General features: G+C 39.1%; 1 protein-coding gene across 3 annotated transcripts in view; it reads left to right on the top strand.

The window, feature by feature from the left end:
* Positions 1–16998, top strand: part of LOC110150093 (cytochrome P450 2C18-like) — a 46856-nt gene extending 29858 nt beyond the window's left edge. For 2 of the 3 annotated variants that reach the window (XM_020912866.2, XM_070464104.1), the window contains exons 8-9: positions 3930–4071; positions 6048–6612. In XM_020912866.2, the coding sequence (XP_020768525.2) occupies positions 3930–4071; positions 6048–6229 (324 nt within the window). In that variant the 3' untranslated portion in view covers positions 6230–6612. Of the gene's footprint in view, positions 1–3929; positions 4072–6047; positions 6613–16828 lie in introns of those variants that run through there. The other variant, XM_070464103.1, reaches the window with a different exon arrangement.
* Positions 16999–18299: the final 1301 nt, after the last annotated feature.

The raw sequence follows: 18299 nt of genomic DNA, 5'->3' as shown, positions 1-18299 counted from the left end.
GTGATATTTTACATTCCAAGTAGCAATATATGAATGAGAGTTCCAGTTGCTGGGGGTACCCTTCATCACTTGCCTTTGTTAGTGTTCTTACATTTTTTTTTTTTTTAATTCATTATTTTGTATTAATGGCTTCTGTTTGTTTTGTTTGTGGTATTTATTAGTATTCCTCTAGCCAAATCACCTGCTTTCTACCCCAAACAAAGCAATATGTTTTGAAAATGGTTTTGAGGGGCTGTTCTTGGGGGGTGGTGGGAAAGGGAGTTTTGGTCAGATCGCCATTGATTGGTAGGGGAAAAAAAATAGAAAAATATGAAACCAAGTACATGTCTCTCCCCATGTATACACCTGTATACATGTCCACTCATATGTCCGGCCAAGCCAGCCCTTGGGGGCTTTGAACAATTATCTCAACGCCTCTTTTCGTTTCCCTTGTCCTGAGAAAGGGAAGGGTCAAAAGGGAGAGATTTCAGATCTGTAAATATTTTTAGACAAACAAAACATTTAAAGCATCGTTACAGACTTTGGTGGAATTGATTGGCATGCCAATGCGCCGAATGAGTTCCCACTTTTCCGTAGAAGGGCTTGCAGGCTTGAGTCAAAAGAGGTCTGACCCCACGAGGAAGGTGGGGGCGGAGGCAGAGGTTAAAGGTTAAAGGTCGGGACCTCAGCGCCAAACGGCGTTCCACTCGTTGGTACCCGTAGTCCTCGCGTGGAGAGTGACAGAGAAGGGGTGGAAGCCACCTCGCGGTTTACACTGTGGGCTCTCCAACGCGCTTCGTTCCACACAGGGAGCGCCTTGGGGTTGTTGGCCGCGCGGCGCCGTGAGACGTGGTCCAACATGTGGCAAGAGCCTCCTCTCCGAGGGCGCAGGGCACGTGGGGCGGCGCCGCCTGGACCAGGTGGAGAACTCGATTTTCTCGTCCCCCAGCCCGGCACGACAGGCTGGCAGTGCTCACAGAACCCTAGCCGGTGGCACAGTTGCGCATCCCGCAGGGCTTGGGGCCTGGGCGCGGAAAGGCTGCACTTGGGATGAGGAGGGATGAGGTCGGAGACTAAGCAAAGGCTCATTCCCACACTGTTTTGTTGCTGTTGTTTATGCCTTGCATTGTGCGTGGCTAAGTGGCCGGGTTGCGGGCAAGCACCGGCCGCTGGCCCTAAAGGGAAGGGACCTTGGTGCGCGGTCTGTGTGTCCCCTGACTCCCCCGCCCTAACACTTGCTGATGCACCCTCTAAATTTTAGACACTGTAATAGTTGTGTAGTGATACCACATTTTGTTTTTTTTTTTTTTTTGTCAAATAGTGATATTTGTTTTTTTTTTTTTCCATGTGTTGATTGGCCATTCATATGTGTTCACTGAGTGTTTGCTCAAGTTATAATTCTATTTTTTTATTGGGTTGTTTGCCTTCAGTTCAGTTCAGTTCCGTCACTCAGTTGTGTCCGACTCTTTGCGACCCCATGAACTGCAGCACGCCAGGCTTCCCTGTCCATCACAAACTCCCGGAGTCCACCCAAGCCCATGTCCATTGAGTCGGTGATGCCATCCAACTCATCTCATCCTCTGTCATCCCTTTCTCCTCCCACCTTCAGTCTTTTCCAGCATCAGGGTCTTTTCCAGTGTCAACTCTTCACATCAGGTGGTCAAAGTATTGTAGTTTCAGCTTCAGCATTAGCCCTTCCAATGAATATTCAGGACTGATTTCCTTTAGGATGGACTGGTTGGATCTCCTTACAGTCTTGTTTGCCTTATTACTTATTGCAGTTCTTTATATGTTTTGCATGCAATCCCTTTATCATGTCTAAGTGTTGCAAATATTTACTCCCAGTATGTGTCTTTTTCTTTCTTTTTTTTCCAACAATGTTTTTGAAAGAGCAGAATTTTTTTTTAGAAAAAAGCAGAAGTTTAAAATTTTGATAATGTTCAATTTATCAGTTATTTCTCTTATGACTTGTGTTTTTGTGTCATACTTATTTCCAGCATGTTATCAAATATTTATGCTCATCTTTTCTTTTTCAAGTTTTATACTATTAGCTTTTATATTTAAGTCTATGATCCATTTAAAATTTATTTTTACTTATGGTGTGAAATAATGATCACACTTCTTTCTTCATGGATGTATACTCGTCCCAACACCATTTGCTGAAAATACACCTGCTTTAAAAATTTTAAAGTAACATTTTCTTGTATTATTTGTTTTGAGATTATACAAGGAAATAATTTTAACAATAAAATTATAAACCTTAGATGTGATAAACTTAAGGGATGGAATTACTCTGAACTTTAAATTAAAAAAATTTTTAAATTTAAATAGTATTTAAACACACAGTGGATATATATATAATATATGAAATATATATGAAAATGTGTATATATTTGCATTTTAACTACATACCTATCATCTGTCTATCACACTTAAACCTAAATAATACTTCAGTATGTATATCTTCCAAACAAGTGAACAAGGACTTTATCTACATAACAGTAAAAACATTTGCACTAAAGGAATTATCATCTATACAGTAATTTTATCTAGTATATATATTATAATTACATTTTCTCAGTTATCCTAATATATCTTGTGTAGTTTTTCTTGAAGGGGCATCTAGTGTCCAATCAAGGAACAAATATTTAATTTATCTGTCCCTTTACTCCCCTGTTATCAAGAACAGTTCCTGTTCCTATGTTTATTTTAATACATTGGCAACTTTGAAGAGTCCAAGACAATTGTCATTTTAAACATTTGGCAGTCTGGCTTTGGCAATTGTTTTCTTGAGATTAGATACCAATTCTGTGTATTTGACAAGAAAATTACATAGGCGATGTTGTGTATGTCCCACTGCATTGGATTTTGTCTGAAGACATGTATTGTCAGTTTATCCCATTAGTGGTAATGCTAAGATGATCACTTATTAAGGAGGAATCTTCCATATCTCTCTATTGAGTGTCTGTTTTCATAGGTAATTAATTAAAAATCTATGGCATGTACTTTAAGACTTAGTGTATACTGTTTCCCAAAACATTCATCCAACAGTTTCAGTAATAATTGATAATCTTTATCTGCTTTGTTGAAAAATGAGAATTTTTCTAATTTTATCATCTTTTTTTAAAAAATCTAGAATTCATTCACAATGTGTTTCTCCACATTTTAAAATTAAGAGAAACAAATTTCATCCCAAAGATAAATGCTCAGTAGTTGTTAGTGTATTTGTCTAAGAAATCATTTTTTCCTCTTAGGAAGATTTTCTTTTTTATTGTGGTAAAATAAGTTATAATGTAAAAATTACCATTTTAACTATTTTAAAGTGAGCAATTCAGTGAAATATAGTACATTCACAATGTTGTGCAACCATAGCTACTATCTAGTTCAGAACATTTTCATCACTCCATAAAGAAACCCAACCCATCCATTAAGCAGTCATTGCCCATTCCTCCCTCCCTCCAGCCCCTGACAACCACTAACCTGTTTCTGTCTGTATGGATTTGCCAGATGTCATTTTTAATCGTATCAGACCTCTATTTTTGAAAAGCCCTATAAACAGGTTCCAAATACATCTGACTTTTCAAGAGCCATCAGAGGCTTTCATTTTAAAGCATAATCCACATATGAGATATATGAAAAGGAAATGATGAAATTGAGCAAAACAAACAGCAGTGTCTAAACACCGTGATAAGTAACAGGGATTCAGAAACCAAGTAACCAAGTACTCAGTACTTCAGATGCTATTGGAGGCCACTTTAGTAACATTACTGCCATTGAGCTTAAACCCATCCGTGTTTATTGCTTGGTCTGTCTCTCTCTGGAATTGCCACTGCCCTTCTTTGGCCCTGGGGCTCCTCATCTATAGGTCAAAGATTGGACTAAATGATTTGCAACATTTCTTTTGCTCCATGACTTCTTATAACTCAATTGATCTTCATCCTTCATTCCAGGGCATGACTATAGTGACATCACTGAGTTCTGTGCTACATGATGACAAAGAATTCCCCAACCCAGAGGTATTTGACCCTGCCCATTTTCTGGATGAAAGTGGCAACTTTAAGAAGAGTGACTACTTCATGGCTTTCTCAGCAGGTAATAAAATTAATTTCCTTAAGTACTTAGGGAACAAGGTACCTTTCTGGAGTTGCTTGGAACTTAATGATGCCCTCTCTGGGGCTGGTAGAAATGCTTTTTGTCCACGATCACAGCACCACTCTCAATTCCCATGTGTTTCCCCCTCACCATATATCCCCAGTATTGGAACTTCAGGGAGGTGACCCAGTTCTTCCAAAGTAAGAAAGCTAGAAAACAGGTTAATTGAATTATGCCTCTAGCATAATTCAATAATAATCTTAGGTAGCACTGGGCTACCTGTGAGCTCCTCTTAGCAGGTGAAACTTTTAGATTTTGCTTCTCTGCCATGAGAAAGGTATGTAAGTCCATAAGTTTGAGTATTTTCCATGTGATATCCTTCACTCCCTAGGCTGAGTTCTGGGGTTAAAAGTACAGAATGGGCACCAAAGTGGGCTCACAATCTAGTTAGGGAAGCGGATTACTAAAGAGAACATTGAATAGTGTTGTGAGAGAGGAAAGCACAGGCTGCTCATGAGACCAGAAGGAGAAACACTTTTCTGGTCACTCATACCCACAGTGAGGCATAAAATGGAATAAGGAACATTCTTACAGAAGAAAGGGAATTTGAACTGCCTCACAGGAACAAAGTGAGAAGAGAAGGCAGGGCACTTTTACAGGAGCAGGACATTCTTTTAGATTGAGAAAGTCAGACCCTGCCAGCTAACTGTAGTGTCAGTGCATCCTTGGGAATGTGGCAAGGTACCCTGCAGTGGTTCCAGAGCACTGTGATCATCCTCCACTCTTGATCATAGATCTTGGATACTGGGTCTCCACAACTACAGTATGTGCTGAGTCTCTGGCCACAGATTCACCTCCATGTATTTGATGGCTTTTGATGCCTGCTTTGTGTTATCTTTTGAGCCTTCATTTCAAAAGCACACATTTTAGCATAGCAGAGGAACCAGAATTATGATTCAAGGTGATTCATGCTTCAACTGAAGCAATAAATGTGATATTGAGGAAACCCAGAGAAGGCAAGATTCTGCTGTTTGTGAAGATCGCAAAGACCATAAAGAGGAAATGATATGGGGGCGTAGGTCCTGCAGGAAGTGTCAGGGACATGCATCTTGACCGAGTGAAACATCATGAGACAAAATTAGAGCTTTAATGGTGTTTTGGAGATTGATGAAGAGTGGATATCGCTAGCACTGAGAGTAGAGGGTGTGAAGAATGGAAAGAATGATATGGAACATCATGCTGCTGCTGCTGCTGTGTTGCTTCAGTCGTGTCCGACTCTGTGCGACTACGCAGATGGCAGCTCACCAGGCTCCCCCGTCCCTGGGATTCTCCAGGCAAGAACACTGGAGTGGGTTGCCATTTCCTTCTTCAATGCATGAAAGTGAAAAGTGAAAGTGAAGTCTCTCAGTCATGTCCGACTCCTAGTGACCCCATGGACTGCAGCCTACCAGGCCCCTCCGTCCATACTGGGAACAAAATAAGAAGGGCCAGCTCAACTCATTTGGACCTCATAACAGATGGGAGAGATATTTAATATTTTCAAGTGGAGACTGACACACTTAGACATGTACTTTTGAAAGCACGTGGAGGAAAATTATCTTTGGCTGAATTTTGTGCCAAAAGTAGAAAGGAAGCACACAGGTACAAGTTTCCTCCTCTCAGGGCTTCTGCTTTCAGCCCACCTGGACGAACAGAGTAGGGGTGTTTATTCAAAGATTGATGGAAACTGGAAGTGGAATAGAGCAGTTACAATGTGGGAATATACAATGAAGTGCTTGACGCAGAGCTGATAATCAATATTTAAGGAATGAAAAGTTCCTATGAAGATCTTAGGTGAATAGCGAGTGTATCTCTCCTTCTGTCTCTCTGTCTCTAACCATCTTTCCAGGCCTCCGTCTGTTCAATCATTCATACATTTTGTGACAATTCAAAATGTAATGTTCAAGGAACAAATCCCCTGTGTGTGTTATTTTCAGGAAAACGAAATTGTGTGGGAGAAGGCCTGGCCGTTATGGAGCTGTTTTTATTTTTGACCACCATTTTACAGAAATTTACCCTGGAATCTGTGGTTGACCCAAAGGACCTCGACACCACCCCGGTTTCTAGTGGGTTTGGCCATGTGCCACCCCTGTACCAGCTCTGCTTCATCCCTGTGTGACGCAGGGCAGTCCATCGGCTGCTGCTGTGCTGTTGTCTGTAATTAACTCTCCTCTGGGGCATCACTCCCCTCCTTCTTACTACCAGGGATACTCTTCTGACCACCCACTCATACCACCACAATTTTCTCCAGTGAATATCCAACTTCTATGTGAATATCCGGTAAATATCCAACTTCAATGAAAGGAAAGTCTCCTGAGTTTTACTGCACAAATATATTTGTTGTCTTCATATTCTGTAACACTTATATTGACTACCACATATGCTAATACTTAAGAGTCAGTACTGTATTATCACTGTAAAACAGAGTGGAATGGTTGGTAAGCCAACACATAGCCATTTGCTCTCCAGATGTTCTAAATAAAAAGCAGCAGTATTTGCTGAGCCAGTCTCAGACTTTCCTTCTTTTGTATGTAATGCAGGTAAGAAATGAATGAAAGTAAGAGTCTGAAGAGGCTGTGCTTGTCCTCATAATGATTAACACAGATAGGGACAAAGGGGATGAGGGTAGGAAAACTATTTGCTGAGTATCACCTGGGCTTATTTGAGGACTGGATTTGGAAAAGAGAGAAATTGTGTCCAAGAGCAGCTCCAGCCTGTAGGGAAATAGTGAGAAAATCAGCAATTGGGAGGACTGAATAATAAGTGTTAGAATTCATTCCTCTGGTTGGTGTTACTATGAACACTAAAATAAGATATGAAATGTTCACATTACTTTGTGTTTCAGACTTATAGTTAAATATTAAGCTATGTTTCTGTATTTCTAATCATGTATTCTAAGTGTTATTCTTTTCTCTGTGAGCAAGAACAGAATCCCTTGAAGGTGTCACCAGATTCTATTTTTTTCTACTTTCCATCACATTGTTTTATATGTAACATCAGTGATGGCAATATGATGCTATGATCCTGAACTTTTTAGTCACAGGACATCTCTGAAATATAGATAGCTGAGAGATAAAGAATATCTTTGGGACTTATCCCTGAAACACTAATGGAAATGAGAATTAGAAATTCCTGTTGAAGGTTTTATTAATATTATATAAAAGGTTTGACTTCTTTTAAGGAAACGTACTAAAATAATTCAGGTCTTTGATACCAAGATCAGGTATCAGGTCAGCAGTTTACATTCAGGTTAGCAGTTTACACTCACTTGGTTCAGAGTATAAATTCTTTGCACATACTACCAAATTTTATATCTGACACTTGCATTTGTTTTAAAAATGTATGAAGCCAACTGTTAGCTTATATCCCAATAAACTAGTTTTTCACATATGAATACTTAGTATTGCCATTGGACATCTGAAAAAGTGCTCAGCAACATTAAGCTTTATGGAAGTGCAAATTTAAATTTTAATGAGATATCCTTAGATAGCCATCAGAATGGTTAAAATGAAAAAAAAATTATACTAAGTTTTGGCAAGAAAGTGAAGCAACCGGCATTCTCAGAATAATACTATAAATTAGTTCAACCATTTGGACAACTATTTGGCCATTTTTTTGGAAGTAAACACATGAATGTCCAGCAGTTTCACTTGTAAGTATGTACTGAACAAAAATGCAGTACTTTGGGATTTGAACAAGACATGTTTAGAAATGCACATAACAGCACCAGTCAAAATAACCCCACAGAGCAAGAATCTGAAATGTCTATAACAGTACAATGGAAAACATAAATTATGCAATTCTTTTTCATGATTTGTGTCTTGATTATACGGAAATATTCACCCTCTGTTAGTGTGTTGGCATGCACATTTAGAATATGCATATTTTCTCTATGGATGTTATGCTTCAATTAAAACACTTATTTAAAGGCAAACAGATCTACAGAAGAAATATTTGGGCAGTAATTTCAGAGGATTTCGCAAAATTAATGTCAGATGCCATGCCACACATTCAGGAAACTGTAAGTGTTGGAAAAATACCCTGAAGTCTACATGTAGGTATATCATATTCAAACATAGAATATAAAACAAATAAAATATCTGAAAGAAGCCAGAGGAAGAAAAAAATCTTCCCTTTAAAGGAACAGAATAAGAATTATATTGGGATTTTCTTCAAAATCTGTGCAAGCAGAAAGAGAGTGGAGTGAAATATTTAAAGGAAAAAAAATGCACCAACTTTGATTTCTGTATACAGTGAAATTGTCTTTAAAAGTGAAGAGATAAGGACCCTCAAACAAACAAAATTAGATAATTTGAATCCAGTCCTTGACTGGCAAGAGGGTACCTACATGCAAAACACAGGCACATAGAATCTACATGCAGATCTTACACCCTTTACAAAAATTAACTAAAAATGGATCATAGAACTTAATGCAGAGTGCAAAATTTTAATTTCTATGAGATCACATGAGAGAAAATATAGGTTACCTTGACTAGGTGATGACTTTTGAAATTTATCTCTGAAGCATAATCCACAAAAATAATTGATAATTTGGAGTTCATTAAAATTAAAACCTTCTACTCTGTTATATATACTGTCAATGGAAGGAAGAGACAAGCAACAGACTGGGATAAAGTATTTGCAAAAGGCATATCTGGTGAAGACTGTTACCCAGAATAAACAAAGAGCTCTTAATTAAAACTCAACAGTCAGAAATATAACAACCTGATTTTTAAAATGTGCAAAATATCTGAACAAAAACATAAGCAAAGATATCCAAGGGGCAAATAGGCAGGTGAAAAATGCTCAACATCATATATAATTAGAGGCTTGCGATTAGATACCACTACACATATTATGTGTGTATGTGTGCTCAGTTCTTTGTGTGTGTCCAGCTCTTTGCAGCTCCATAGACTGTAGCCCACCAGGCTCCTCTGCCCATGGAATTTTCCAGGCAAGAATACTGGAGTGGGTTGCCATTTCCTTCTCCAGGGAATCTTCCCAACTCAGGGATCAAACCCATGTCTCTTGTGTCTCCTGAATTGGCAGTTGGATTCCTTACCACTTGTGCCATCTGGGAAGCACACATTATAAAATGGCTAAGGTCCAAATCATTGACAAAACCAAATATTGACAAAGATGTGGAGCTGCAACGTTTGTTAGTTGTTACTGGTGGGATGCAAAGTGGTATAACCACTTTGGAAGAGTTATCAGTTCCTTAAAAAATGAAACATATACTTACCATATGATCCAGCAGTTATACTCCTTGGAATTTACTCAAATGAGTTGAGATCTTACATCTGCACAAAAACCTGCACATTAATGTTTTTAGTTACTTTTTTAATAAAAACATGTTTATTCATAAAATTAACTTTTATAGTTGCTTTATTCACAAATTTATGTCAAAACTTGGAGGAGTCGAGATGCCCTTCAGTTGTTGAAGTATAAACAATAATATATCAATTGAATGGAATATTATTCATTGTTAAAAAAAAGGTAGCAAGCCATGAAAAGAACCCTAAGCACATTATTAAGTGAAAGAAACCAATTTGAATGCTACATATTGTGTAATTCTAACTGTAACATTCTAGAAAATTATGGAGGCAATACAAGATCAGTGGTTTCCAGGGGCTTGGGAAGGAGGGACAGATAGATGGAGCACAGAGAACTTTCAGGTCAGTGAAATCATTTTGTATAATACTTTAATGGTGGATACATGCTCATGCTACATTTGTCAAAATCCATAGAATGTATAAAATTAAGAGTGAATCCTAATATAATCTGTGAACTTTGGTTTATCATGTGTCAGTGTTAAATCATTAATAGTAATAAGTGTACCACACTGGTGAGGGTTGCTGGTGGTGGGATAGGCTATGTGTGTGTGAGTATGTGTGACCACTGTGTACCTAAAACTGCTGTAAAAAAATAAATTCTATTCTTTAAAAACAAAACCCCTAACCCACAACTCCAGCCAACCTGAAGTTTGCATTACTCTGTGACAGTGGAGGACTTAATACTTATGCTCTCCTAATCATTTGGACAACAGGAATGCTATTTGAGGTGAAATGTCATTGACTGGGAGTTGAAAAACAGATTCTAACCAAAGGCCTTGTGAGAATGTAGTGAGGATACTTTATCCACTGTCATTAATTGCTCATTGAAATAAGGGCTAGATTAACTGATCTCAGAGATACTTTCAGCCTTTAAATTATCTTTGACTCTTCACTCTATAAAAAGAAATAGCTTTAACAGAAGGAATGTTAAGCAGAGCAAGCACACTGATTTCTCAAGAATAAAATTGCTCTAAAGAAAGTGACTGAATTTATTTCATCCAAAATTTGGTAGAGTTTAGACCTGTGTAAATTAGGCAGCAAGTTACTACTTCTCCTTCTTTTCTAGTTGAAAGGTACATCATGTCATGTACTCATTCAAGTTAATAGGTTACAAAACTAAACTTTCCTGACCCCCACTTTAATCAGCTGGTGCAGTAATTATTAACTCAATTGACATATTTGAAAATTCATTGACTAGGATGAGTCACAGAATATTGAATCATGGTACATATGCAGTAAGCATGGTGACCCTGGTGAACTGAATGTTTGCTAAGAGATGTGGGTTCCAGTCTCAGCTCGATCACCTGCAGAGCCATGTACACCCTTAACATAGGAACTGAATCTCCAAGGCCCATCCATGAATTGGAAATAATTTTACCTTTGGGAAAGGTAACTGAGATAATCATAAGAGATATTATGGTGGGAAAATTCTCTGTTTAAGGTGAATAAGATATGAATCCATGTAAACATGAGGAATAAAACATTTTGTAATTAGCTTTTGGTGGTTTAGTCGCTAAGTCGTGTTCGACTCTTGAGACCCCCTGGACTGTAGCCCACTAGGCTTCTCTGTCCATGGGATTTCCCATGCAAGAATACTAAAGTGAGTTGCCATTTCCTTCTCTAGGGCATCTTACTGACCCAGGGATCAAACCTTGGTCTCCTGCACTGCAGGCAGATTCTTTATCGACTGAGCTACCAGGGAATTCCCAGGTATTAGCTCTTAACAAAAACATGTGTTTCCTTACTAAAAGAGCTTAGAAGTAACTTCACTAATAAATTTTGAATAAATATGATGATATGTTGTAGAACATGTTTGTAAAGCATTGTTATTGTGCTCTAGTGATGTTTACCTTTCCAGTGTTATTTAGATCTTCATGACCACTGTCATCTCCTGTTCTGGTCTGCATGTTATAGTGGCTCCATGCTGTAGGTCTGTTTAATGAAGTGCTTGCCTCCCATCCTCCACTGAATCCATATGTGTTGTTCTGTGTAAAATCTCCCTTCCTTGCTGTTGATGGCAAATTTAAATTATAATGGAGTGATCACAGGATTCCCAGGTGACAGAGTGGTAAAGAATCCACCTGCCAATGCAGGAAATGCAGGAGACACAGGTTCAATCCCTGGGTCAGGAAGATCCCCCTGGAGGAGGAAATGGCAACCCACTCCAATATTCTTGCCTGGGAAATCCCATGGACAGAGGAGCCTGGTGGGCTGCAGTCCATGGGGTCACAAAAGAGTTAGACATGACTGAGCGACTGAGCACAATCACAGTTCAGGCATACAAAAACAGGGGGCAGTTGAGGATCTGGTCTCCAACAAGTCTCTGCACCCCTGAGAACTTGACATCCCTTTGACCTGTACCAGGCCCAAGGACAGGATCAGCCCTGTTCATAGCAACACCTGCCAGCTGCACCCTTATGTTCTAAGGTCTTCCCTTGTAATTGTGCAACTGTTTCTGAGCCCAGCCAATGTTTATGTAACAGAAACTTTTACCCGTTGCCATACCCAATTATAATTCTTGATAAGTAACTCATGTGTCTAACTGCACTCTTGCAATCTTCCCCTTTATAAATCTCCACCATTTTGTAGTCCAGTGGAACACAATTCAAGTGCTTCTTGAGTCTGTGTCTTCTGGGCTACAGTCCTAACAAACCCTCAGTGAGCACCTTTTTGTTTCAATCAGGTCTTTTCTAAAATTTTGGTTAGCACTGTGCAAACGTCATTCTGTTTGTCATTGTCTGTTTGTCATTCTGACAAAGACAGATTTCAAAAGGCAATAGAAGCAATTTTGTCTGGAAGCAGCTGGGAGGCTGGAGTCATAGTTTCTCAAACTTTCCCTACTAAATTCTTGAGATTGGCTCTTCCCTCTGTTACTTGAGTAAGTTTTACCTCTGCAGTGATGGAGAGGGGAGAATACCTGTTTTTGACTTCTTGTTTTGAGAATCTGTGACCCTTTTTTCCTTGGATCAAGTAGGAGACATCTGTTTAATGTGAAGCCTGTTATTTTGTGGTCAGTGGGGTATATATTCAGAGTAATGTATCTGGGGGTGGTGGAAGAAACTTTCACATATTCAGGTATGGGGAAGTCATTCTGGCTTATATATGATTTGACATGAACTTTATGATAACTAGAACAGCCTGTCTTATGGTCTGTTTTCATACCTTGTATATCTGCTTTAACTCTTTAAGAGTGCATTATACAGATGTAAAGAATGTCCACTTTAAAGATAGGGATACAATGCCTCCCTTCAAATGCCATTGAAGTTAAGGCTGTCTTCCAAGATGTCAAAGTCATACTAACTCTCTGGGCATGTGCTTATCTGTCTCTTTTGAAACTTTGAAGAAATGTTTCCATGTCATGTTTGATGTGTATTCTTTTTTCTGATAAGTTGTAAAACTGTACTGAAAACCATGCTTCTCTAGAGCTATTTTTCAGAGCTACGGAGAGGCTCTCTCTGTGGTATAGACTTCAATTTTACTTGAATAAAACTCTCTTCTATTCCTTATTATAAACTGCTTATTGATTATTTGTGTTCATAGGGTTTTAGTTGTCCTGCTAAATTTGTTCTTGAGGCAACTATGGTGTGAGTGCATTATAACTGATGGACATCAGAAGATCTTAAATTAAATCTTAGTTTTATTAATTATGAACCTCGTGACATAGGACAGGCTTCCTGTTCTCCCAGAATCTCTCTTTCCCCCATTCGAAAAAATACAAAATAATAATCTCTATTTCCAGTATATTTCTTTTCTTTCTTTCTTTCTTTTTTTTTTGTGGGCAGGGGACGGAGGCTGAAGATATCAAGGTAAAAGGATGTAAATTTGCTTAGCTAATTACTTTATTTCTGTTTGGCCATTCAAATTGTTTGAATTATGTTAATGCTAACCAGAAATTCCAAGAATGGAGACCCGGTTGAAATAAACAGGTGTTTAATTGAGGTTTATTAGGACTGTGGCCTAGGAGACACACATTGAAGAAGACCTTGAATTGTGTTCCACTGGACTACAAGGTGGGGGAAGCTTAACAAGGTAAAAAAACAAACAAAAAAGCCCCCCAAAAACAAACAAAAAAACCAAGGTAAAAAACACAAGGTTACATAAATTATTTGTCAAGAACTGGGATTGGAGCTGCATGAATTAATGGTGCTTTTGTCAAGCAAAGGTAGGTTGAGGTTCAAAATGATTACAGAATGGAGTGTGTGGGTACTTGAAACTACAAGGCGGCAGCTTGCTGCAGCTAGCATATATATTTTCTTTTTTTAAAAGGTGACACGTTACCGATTTAAGAGACCACAATTTAGAAAATGTTAGTATATTCACAACATTATGCATTATCTAATTCCAAGATATTTTTATCACTCCAGAAAGAAATACTGCCCATTAAGCAGACACTGCCCATATTAAGCAGACACTAGCCATTGAAATGGAGAAGGAAATGGCAAACCACTCCAGTATTCTTGCCTGGAGAATCCCAGGGACAGAGGAGCCTAGTGGGCTGCCGTCTATGGGGTCGCACAGAGTCGGACATGACTGAAGTGACTTAGCAGCAGCAGCAGCAACAGCAACCATTGAAAATGGCTAGTGGTATTTTTGAGTTTGACACACAGTTCTGAAAATTCAGGTTCTCGGATATGCAGAAATATGTCTGAAACCACACCCGCAATGGCTACGCATTTCCATTCTGGTGGTCAGGACCATAATTAACTTCATTTTGATTTTTAAATTATCTTAACTATGTCATCATTAGCTGTTTTATGTATAGGCAGCTGTAATGTTAGTATAGTACATTAAAATGTTTTAAAATCTTTCATATTCAAGGACAAATTAGATGTTCAATACATGTGTATATTAGATAGTGTTAGATATAACATTACAAGATAGAAAAGACATAGAATACATGATATTCCTCAAAATCATAAATTCCCAACTGGTTGTTGACTTCAGTCCAGAGTTTTGAACCTTTTTTGGCATCAAACTATTTATGTCAATAATTCTCAATCCTGGTTGTGTGTTAGAACCACTTAATTTTTTAATTAGCAATACCTGGACCCCAACCCAGTACAAATATACCAGAATCTCTAGAGTCATCATTGTACACAGAAAAAATAAGACTAAAGAACAGTTTGTTTTTGTTTTTGTCAGAGTGGCAAAGTCCCACAGAATAGAGTACAAAGTGGGTATAATTGATTGATCTCTTTACACCTAAGACAGGTGCAAATTGAATTAGCAAGGACTGTTATAAAAGCTTTAGGTTTCAGGCTCACAATCTTCAGAGTGAGAAGATCTGGCTGTGGCCCTGGTGCTCTGTCTCTGCTCTCTGCTTCTCTCTCACTCTGGAAACAGAACTCTGGGAAAAGGAAGCTCCCGCCGGGCCCCACTCCTCTCCCGATTCTTGGAAATACCCTACAGTTAGATGTTAATGACATCAGCAAATCCTCAAGCAATGTAGGTAGGTTTTATGCTCCTCCAGTGGCTTGCAAACAGTAAGTAAATTAAGCCCAGTTATGACACTAGTGGGCTTCCCTGGGGTTTCCTAGGTGGTGCTAGGGGTAAAGAACCCGCCTGTCAATGCAGGAGACTTAAGAGACTCAGGTTTGATCCCTGGGTTAGGAAGATCCCACCGCAACCCACTCAGTATTCTTGCCTGGAGAATCCCATGGACAGAGGAGCCTGGCAGGCTACAGTCCATAGGATTGCAAAGAGCTGGACACAACTGAAGCAACTTAGCACGCACCCATGGTGGCTCAGAAAGTAAAGAATCTGCCTACAATGTGGGAAACCAGGGTTTGATCCCATCCCTGAGTCAGGAAGATCCCCAAAGAAGGGAATGGCTACCCATTCCAGTATTCTTGTCAGGAGAATTCCATGGACCAAGGAGCTTGGCAGGCTATAGTCCATGGTGTCGTAAAGAGTTGGTCATGACTGACTAACACACCAGTCCATCCTAAAGGAAATCAGTCCTGAATATTCATTGGAAGGACTGATGCTGAAGCTGAAACTCCAATACTTTGGCCACCTGATGTGAAGAGCTGACTCATTGGGAAAGACCCTGATGCTGGAAAAGATTGAAGGCAGGAGGAGAAGGGGACAACAGAGGATGAGATGGTTGGATGGCATCACCAACTTGATGGATATGAGTTTGAGCAAGCTCCAGGAGTTGGTGATGGACAGGGAAGCCTGGCATGCTACAGTCCTTGGGGTCGCAAAGAGTCAGACACGACCGAGCGACTCAACTGAACTGACTAACACACACACATGATACTAATACATATTTCTGGGGGCATATTGTCAAAATAGGTCCTTGTGTAGCAAATTAGTCCCTGTAAATACTGTTACTTCTCTTGCCTTTTCAGGCATGTCATTGTCATAAATAGAGGAACAAAGTAGAATTTTGTGAGTAATGTTTAGCTCTTTGTTATGGTTGAAATAAAAGTGTCAGAACCTGGGAGTATTGCTTCCCTTCTTTGTTTCATAGCCATTTGCTATGATTTGGGACAGAAAGTAAATGGTAAGTGAAGTGTTTTGTGATTCAAGATTTTCTTCCGGAAGTTATATACTATATAAGCTATGTGTTTCCTTCAGATGGCCAGGAAAGTAGGACTTTTCTGAAAAAGGGCATTATGCCTGAGGTTAAGGAATTAGCTTGGAATCAGAACCAGCATGAGTGAATGAAAGAAAAAGTTGTCAGTCAGGGCCCAGTTGGTGGCAGCACCATTCATTTACATTCTGAAGGAAGCTGGTGTCTGTACCCTGTGAATGCTGAAGGCTGGAAGATGTTTTTCTTCCACGAGATGCTGTATGGCCTGGCACTGCCTCTATGATGCTTCTATTCTTTCTGTTTTACTAATACCAGTGGATCTCAAACTGCGCTGGGCATTAGAGTTATCTGCACTTATTTTTAAAATACAGGTTTCTAATATTCATCTTTGGGCTACAGAATAAGAATACTAATGACTGACCTGTGGTGATTCTGAAGCAGGCAGGTGGCTATTGGTTTAAAGGTGGGCCTGGAGGGTTGATACGTTCCCCAAGGATCAGAGATTGAGTAAGAAGGTTTTCAAATTTGAATCTTCTATATATAGCTATGGAACGCTGGAAATGAATTGAAATTCTCCACCTCAGTTTCCTTATTTATAAGTTGGGGTGAATAAACCTGCTGAAGATGCTGATATATGGATTAATCATATCTGTGTACCAGTTACTTGAGTCCCATCTATAAAGTGGAAACTGTAACAATTACTATAATACTTATGTATTCATAAATATTTTAGGCTGTTTGTGGAAGAATAGAAGTGTAAAAGTGTGATAATAATATATTCTGAGTCAGGTATTATATTTTATCAGGTTGTGACCTATTTTGTGATTACATGCATCTCCTTCCCCAGCTCTCAGAAGTCTATGGCCCTGTGTTCACTGTGTATTTTGGCATGAAGCCCACTGTGGTGTTGTATGGATGTGAAGCAGTGAAGGAAACTCTGATCGATTTGGGAGAAGAGTTTTCTGGAAGAAGCAGTCTCCCGTTGCCTGAAAGAATTAATAAAGGACATAGCAGGTGTGCGTGTGTGTGTGTTCAGCATTGGCATTGGGGGTGGAGAGGGTAGATTAGAGGAATTTGAAGAACCTGGCAGCAGGTCTTGGTCTACCTGAAAGGCTGCCATCCTTAAGCTCACTCCTCCTTGCCTAGGGCCTCCCTCCTGTTAATAGTTTCTGAATCCTCTTTAGCAATGGCAAGAGATGGAAGGAGACCTGGCGCTTCTCCTTCATGACCCTGTGGAATTTCAGGATGGGGAAGAGGAGCACTGAGGACCAAGTTCAAGAAAAAGCCCGCTGCCTGGTGGAGGAGTTGAGAAAACCAATGGTGGGTGATGCTGTATTCTGTAAGCCTGACCCCCAAAGCCCCTCTCTTCTCTTTTGACATCCTTGGAAATGTTTCAGGAGAGGCTACGTCTTTCACATGGGTTGTAGTTGTCAGCCCTTCTGTGGAGGGGGAGAGTATGGATAAGAGAGAGCCAAGGGAGCTTTTGTGTATCTGTGCTTGTCATATGTGTACTCCCATAATTGTGCATGCAGTGTAGATATTGGTCATTTAATCATAATCCTGAACTTCTTTTCAAGTCAGAAGTTACAAGGAATGGTTTTGAATTATTTCCTGCATTAGATAACATTGTTTTTCCATAACATAAATGTGGTTGTCTATTTCAGAGCATTTCAGCAGGGAATATTTGTTAAGTGGACAGGGTGGAAATGACCTCATCATGCCCTTATGTAGTATGAAATTTGTGACTTGTATGTTACATAAGTGAACTATATTTATATAATAAGCCTCACAGACACATCTGAGGGCCCAGGCCTGTAGTTCTGACCAAGAGTAATACTATATATGGTTTTATTTTATTAGGCATATCTTAGTACAGTTCTTATCAATTTTGATTTCTCTGTGCAGACAGTACCATTTAAAAATATCAGCTTTCATTTTTCTTGTTACTTAATACTTAGTGTATTGATTTATATATACATTTATTTATAAATTTTGAATAAATACTTGCTGCATCATAATTCTGCAAAATACACAAATACTAAGCTAGAAAATGTTTGGTTTAACTAGACTTTAGCCTTATCAGTAACTGCTACCCTGTCTTCTCTGAATGAAATTTGGCTTTGCTTTCGGTTTGCTAAACATTGCCCCCTCTTTACTGGATTTTGGTAACAAATGTATAGTAATTATTTACTTCCCACTACTAGGTATAATGACCCATACAATGGTTATCACAAGGATTCTGATTTTCAGCTCATATTTCAAATTACCCTGTTTTAAAATTCGTCCTTCTATATTAAATGGAAGACTTGAATCAGATT

This window comes from Odocoileus virginianus, unplaced genomic scaffold (genome assembly GCF_023699985.2).
Source record: "Odocoileus virginianus isolate 20LAN1187 ecotype Illinois unplaced genomic scaffold, Ovbor_1.2 Unplaced_Contig_15, whole genome shotgun sequence".
Lineage (NCBI taxonomy): Eukaryota > Metazoa > Chordata > Mammalia > Artiodactyla > Cervidae > Odocoileus > Odocoileus virginianus.
The sequence above is the reverse complement of the archived record's forward strand: the minus strand, read 5'-3'. Positions and strand labels throughout refer to the sequence as shown.